The sequence below is a fragment of the Vulpes lagopus genome, chromosome X, assembly GCF_018345385.1.
Source record: "Vulpes lagopus strain Blue_001 chromosome X, ASM1834538v1, whole genome shotgun sequence".
NCBI classification, from domain to species: Eukaryota; Metazoa; Chordata; class Mammalia; order Carnivora; family Canidae; genus Vulpes; species Vulpes lagopus.
In genome coordinates this window covers 108102185-108108763 of record NC_054848.1, presented here as the reverse complement: position 1 = coordinate 108108763, position 6579 = coordinate 108102185, and the positions used below count along the sequence as shown (strand labels likewise).

At 40.0% G+C, this 6579-nt stretch overlaps 2 protein-coding genes across 2 annotated transcripts; one reads left to right on the top strand and one right to left on the bottom strand.

Annotated features, from left to right (window-relative positions):
* Nucleotides 1-2267: 2267 nt before the first annotated feature.
* On the bottom strand, nucleotides 2268-3982 carry LOC121482275 (ribosomal L1 domain-containing protein 1-like). The gene has a single exon (XM_041740120.1). The coding sequence runs from the start codon at nucleotides 3945-3947 to the stop codon at nucleotides 2475-2477; it is 1473 nt and encodes a 490-aa protein (XP_041596054.1). The 5' UTR covers nucleotides 3948-3982; the 3' UTR covers nucleotides 2268-2474.
* Nucleotides 3983-4035: 53 nt separating this feature from the next.
* Nucleotides 4036-4691, top strand: LOC121482682 (ZAR1-like protein). The gene has a single exon (XM_041740498.1). The coding sequence runs from the start codon at nucleotides 4036-4038 to the stop codon at nucleotides 4654-4656; it is 621 nt and encodes a 206-aa protein (XP_041596432.1). The 3' UTR covers nucleotides 4657-4691.
* The last annotated feature ends 1888 nt before the right edge of the window (nucleotides 4692-6579 follow it).

The following is a 6579-nucleotide window of genomic DNA, read 5'->3' as shown; positions in this document are numbered from 1 at the left end:
GCCCCTTTATATCGGTCATCTTTCATCAAATTTTGCATATGCACATGTACACACACACGCTGTGGAAAAGCCCATCATTAAAAATGTAACCATTAAGGAGATACTATTCACTTTTATAAACTCAAGCTACCCTCTCATATTTTTATAACTTTCTGCCTATAACTTACTTTGTAAAGAAACCTTCTGGAGAAGAGAGCCTAAGAGAATAGAAAGGGATCTAGCTATCACCTCAACCAGAGATTCTGAACCTGGTGTGTTATGGGGGCATGGGGTGGGGAGGGGTAATTTCTCTGCAGCAAGCCATAACATTCTTCAGGTTCTCAGAAGTGTCCGAGCCTCAGAAAGGATAACATTTGAGCTGAAGGAGGGAAAGAGCTTTGCCCAAATACATAATGGCTGAAATGAGACAAAAACTCATTTTGCTTAACTTCTGTCCCACCATGGAGCCTAACCCTAAACCCATGAGCTTCCATTATGCCTAATGGTATGACACATACCCAAAAGGTGTTCAACTCTTACTGATGAAAATGAGGGGCATAACATTTTAATATAACCCAATAGTAGGAGTTCAGTGATGCATGACTTTCTTCCACTTAAGGCAATTTCTTTTCCAAGATTGGCAGAGGTGTCCTGCATCCATTATTATAAACAGTTCCCTTTGTGAGCCATGTAAAACATTCTTGAATGCTAACACTGAATGTGCACTTATGTATCAGATCTTTTCAAACAGAAATAGAATCATAGGTTCCTATCCTCTTTCAAATCGCTTCCTACCCCAATTTAAATCATAGCTACATAATTACTTTTCAATTTCGCATGATCTCTGACTGTTCAATATTGACTCCTTGGCTGGGACTCCCATCAAAGATTTTTATTTCTGAGCCTACAGGTTGTTGGGAGTACAACCATGCTACTTGGGCTCAGAGTATTAAATGCTATAATCCAAACATTTTCTCGAGAGGCTAACATGTACATGTGAGGTCAACAAAATTTTTGGTCTTTGCCAGTCAGAGCTGATTTAGACCCTAGTGAGCTAAATATGATAGGCTATGTATCTATTCCAAAAGCCCTGCAATCTAATCTCCTTAACTGCTAACACTTACTTTAAAAGGTACAGTTTAGGGATCCCTGGGTGGTGCAATAGTTTAGCGCCTGCCTTTGGCCCAGGGCGTGATCCTGGAGACCCGGGATCGAATCCCATGTCGGGCTCCCGGTGCATGGAGCTTGCTTCTCCCTCTGCCTATGTCTCTGCCTCTCTCTCTCTCTCTCTCTCTCTCTCTCTCTCTGTGTGTGTGTGACTATCATAAATGAAAAAATAGAGGTACAGTTTGGGCGTATCCAAAAGCACAGTTCAATTTGATGATTCCGCACTACAAGGCCAAATGAAAATCTTCAAGCAGAGATTTTGCAAATTTTTTCGGATTTCCGTAATGAGTGTCTTGTACAATATTTATTGCTGTGGGCTTAGCTTTGTATTTTTAACTCTCTTTGTTTCATGACATGGTATAATTATATGCTCAAACCATAGTCTAAATTTATCTTATTGTAGTTTCCTGATAAAATACTATGTACTACATACAACATTTATATTTAAAAAGTCTATGCTAGAGGCAGAGAGAGGTTTGTTTAGACCTTTCAATTGGGGTTTGAGGAAGAGGGGGAAAGAAGAAACAAATTTCAGGAGAATTCTGCATCAAAGGGTATGTGTTAAATGCTCTCATGGATGTTGGTGTATGAGATGATACGATAATTATTCATTACCACCTCTTTTGTGCTGGTATCATGGAGGCAGGAACCTTGGGTTCTCTCTTTGGCTTTGCCACTAGCTAATGGCCTGACCGCTGAAATTTGAATGTCTCACTTGTGAAATAAGATAGCTGGACTAGATCATCTTAAAGGAAATCCTCTAGCTTATAAAAACTGTAAAATTCTACAATGCTCTGCATAATAAGAGACTGAAAATGTTTTCATAGGGGGAAAAACATATCTGCTTTGACTATAGCAGCCCTCTATTAGGACCACGATGTGTAAAAATAACTGCATATTTTGAAAGAAGATAAAAAGTATTTTGGAGAATTGTGAATCTCAGAATACATATGTACATATCACAATTTTTATATTTATTGATATATTTAATAATCAGGATATTTTTGAACAAAAAATGTGAGTAATGAAGAAGAATTTGCCCTGCCAGATACTTCAATGTTTTTTTTTTTCAGAGACAAGCGCTGTATTTTCCCTGTCATATTAGCAAATACACAGAAGGGCAACTTAAAAAATGGATTTATTTCACAACTACTGGTTCTCTTGTGCACGAACATACGTCAGAATTACCTGCGAAGGTTCTAAAAAATATTTAAGTCTTGACCTCACGCCCAGAGAAGGCTGCAAGGAGTGGGGGCTTGGGACTCCGGCATTTTCAAAAAGCTCTTTGGGGAGTTCGGAGGTTTCCTTCTGCTTGAGTCTCTTGATTTTCAGGTTGACTGGGGTACTTTGCGCTTTTTGGGCCACTGTTTAGGGGTGTGGGGAGCTTTTTTTGCAGATTTATTAGCAGTAGTAAAGAACCTGGCTCCTGGCTTTTTGGTCTTCTGTCTTGGGTCTTTTTTCCCCAGTGAAGAGTTTCTTTCTTTCTCTGCCTCTTCTTTGATTCTTGGCTTCTTCTCCGGGCCGTTACCTGGAGTCTTGGCCTCTGCAGCCTTCGGGGTCTCCAAACCTGGACAGGCCTTTCTCTTTTTTCCACGGGGTCTGTTGGGACCAGGACTCTTTTTTTGAGACTTCTTTCCTGCAGCATGGTTTTGCACCTCTATGTTTTCTTTTGCTGGAGTCCCTTTTGGTACGAGGAGTGGGATCTCATCTTCGGACTCGTCTTGCACCTTCTGCTGGGTTTTTCCTTTACCGGCCTCTTTCTTCTCACGAGCTTGCATCTTCTCCTTCTGCGGGGCAGGGTCCTTCGCAGCAGCATCACTAATTTTGGGGTCCGCATCCTCTTCCTTTGGGGCCGATGCAGCCTTTTTAGCCTGTTTCTCAGGCCTTTTGTTTTTTCTCTTTTCTTTTTGTTTTTCACGATACTCTTTTTGTTTCTGTTTTTTCTTTGCTTCCTTTTTCCTCTGACTAGGAGTGCATATTCCCTTGGCTTCATCCTGACAGCTGACAAATGAGGAAAAGATGGGCAGGGAAGCTGACCTCTCTGTCTTCACATACAAGAGTTTCACGCTCTCCCACTTCTCTGGCAACTTTTGTGAAAGCCTCTTCGCAACAACGATGATGTTATCAACGATGTGTTCAACCTCCATTCCAGTGTGGCCAACGCGGATGGTACTGCAAGAACCACTTTTAGAGATGTTTAAGACAGTGCCACCTATGCATTCATTAATCTTCCTGGATAAATTCTTGGCCAGAAGGTTCACAGGTACAGGAACTTTCTTTCTGTGGTAGAAATGTCTCCCGAGGTGTGACGGTAAGAGCCGCCTGATTCTCGCATCAGTAAGGAAGAAATCAAAACTGCCCAAGAGGCGGAGCTTGGCTTCATAGGCTTTATACTCCTTTTTTAGAGTTCGGAGGGGGATAATCTGAGAAATGGTTTTAATTCCATGCTTGTTCAAAAGTTTCTTGTAAAACCGTTCTGTGTTTTCAGGAGTTAAATTGGGTTCATCCTTGGTAAGTAAACAAATATCTGTTAAATCTGATCGAATACCATGAGGCAAGGCCAGTCTGACCCTCAGTTCTTTACGTGGAATCTTCCATAATATCACCATTAAAAAGAAATTCTCATTCTCATTCAAAAGCAAGCCATTCGCGTTCTTCCTGGACCTGGAGTGTGCCAACAGCGCTTTCACTGCTTTTCGAATCTGCCCTTTGTCCAGCTGCTCCAAGCAGGCCGGGGTCTCTGGAGCGGAGGCCGAAGCTGCGGTTGAGGACGACGGTGACGGCGGAGCTGAACCCTCCATGTCGCTCTCACCTCGTGCAAGCGTGCGCGCCGGGACCCGGGCACTTCAATGTTTTTTAACATTGAATGTTTCTTAACATTCACCAGTCATGGGCCGCAGGAGCCTGATTCAGCTGCAGCGGGAAGGGGAAGACCAAGAGAGGAAGGCTCTTTTGCCTCCGGCTGAGGCCAGTGAGCAGCAGCGGCCACCACCAATGCCAAGGTCAGAGGAAGACAAGCAGGAGGAACCTCACCAGCACAATGAGTTGGAGGAGGAAGATGCCTCAAGTCCTCGGAAAGAGAAGAGTAAGCAGGCACAGGGAGTTGGTGGAGCAGAGCTGCTCAGGAAATCCACTTTCCAGTTTTTGGAAGCAAAACACGACTATTTTCATTGTAAAGATTGTAAGACCAGATGGGAGAGTGCTTATGTGTGGTGCATTTCTGGAACTAATAAGGTTTATTTCAAACAACTATGTTGCAAATGCCAAAAGAGTTTTAACCCTTATCGAGTAGAAGCAATCCAATGTCAGAACTGTTCAAAGTCTTGTTGTTCCTGTCCTCAAAAGAAAAGACATATTGATCTAAGGAGGCCTCATCAACAGGATCTGTGTGGTTGCTGCAAAGACAAGAGATTCTCCTGTGGCAATACTTACAGCTTTAAATACATCATACTGTACATTCATACTGACAGGCAGTATGAATTGTACGGGACACCCAAATTCTCCTTGTAACTTAGCTCTGACTTGGCATTGGAAAATGGATTAGGTTTTTGTACTTTTTGTAGGTTGTATAACAATTGTACAATGTGAATAGAATAAAATAAATGCATGTAAAAACAATAATTAAAATAGCATGACAACAGCATAGGAGTAGACAGGCATCAATGGGTCAGGAAAGAAAGCACAGAAATAGTCCCTACAGGACATACCAATATAGTATATGATAAGGATGTTAACTTCAAATTGGTGGGAAAAGAAAAATGCTGGGACGATAATTAGCTATTTGGGGATAAATTGAGCCAACATGAATTCCAGATGATAGAAGGAATTAAAGGTAAAAAGTGAAACCGTAAGAACTAAAAGAAAACATTCATGGAGTAACACCAAAGAGAAAACTAAAAAGACTTAAAAATTTGACTATAGATTATTGAAATAATACTCTGCATGTCAAGAAAATGCCATGAACAAAACTAGGAGGCAGACAACAAACTCATAGAAAGAATTATATCATATGTGAAAAGATTATTATCTCCAACATAAGAGAGGATATCTCTATCTCTATAAGAGAGGATAAACACCCCAATGGAAAAATAAACAAATGATATGAGCAGACAATTCACAAAAGAAGAAATACAAATTACTAACAAATATGAGGAAAGTATCTTGCTTCATTGCTAATCAGAGAAATGCAAATTAAAATAATACCAGAAACAATATTAAACTGCTCAGTTATTAAATAAACTCAGAGAAAGTATTTGCTTAAAAATAAGCCACGCTTTTAAAGCAAAGTACTCAGGGGTTGATGTACGTCATTAATTGCACAAATATTTATTAAGCAACTATTACCTATCAGGCACTGCATTAAGGTAATAAGGATACAAGGTGAGTGAGACATGGCCCTTGTCCCATGAAGCATTTGTATAGGGATGGAGAAGGACCAGTAATAAGAGAGTTTTAGATAAAAGGCACTGTCATGCAGTACTGGTAAGAGAATCAATTACTATGCCCTTTCTGTAGAGCAATTTGATGACATGCATTAAAAGCCTTGAAAATAGGGACACCTGGTGGCTCAGCAGTTGAGTGCCTGCCTTAGGCCCAGGGCGTGATCCTGGAGTCCTGGGATCGAGTCCCACATCGGGCTCCCTGAATGGAGCCTGCTTCTCCCTCTGCCTGTGGCTCTGCCTCTCTTTCTCTCTGTGTCTCTCATGAATAAATAAAATCTTTTTAAAAAGCCTTGAAAATAAATATACTCCTCAATCCTGCCATTCTAATTCCAAGGCTTTTAACCTCAGGAAATGATAAAAAAATATATATGAAATTAATAATAGCAAAGACTTTTTGACTGCTTACTAGATATCAGGCCCTGTTTTAAGAACTCCAACACACATTAACTCATTTAATTATCACAATTTTCTGAGAATGGTACTATTTTATCCCTGTTTTACCTATGAGGACATGGAAGAACATGGAATTTAAGAAATTTGCCCAGGGATCACAGAGCTTAGGTCCAAATCCAAGCAGTCCCTGCTCTCAACCCATATGCCATGATGTCTATGAGAAGTTGTTAATTACAGCATTATTTATATTTGTGACAAGTGTAAATAATCTAAACAAACACCAATAGGGGTTTGGTTAAATAAATCCAATGGAATACTATGGCGATGCCAATAATCATGATGTAAATATTATTTAATGAGTTGAGAAGATGATCACAATATACTGTTATGTAGACGAAAATAATTTGCAAGATGTTAATCATGGCGCTTTCTCAGTGAAGGGACTCAAGGTGATTTCCACTTTTTTCTTTGAGCTTTTCTATAATTTGCTAATTTTACACAAAGAATCCATATTATCTTTATATTCATGAATATATATTAATATATATGAATATATATATATAAAATCCATTTAACAAAATGGAATCAGTGAAGTCTT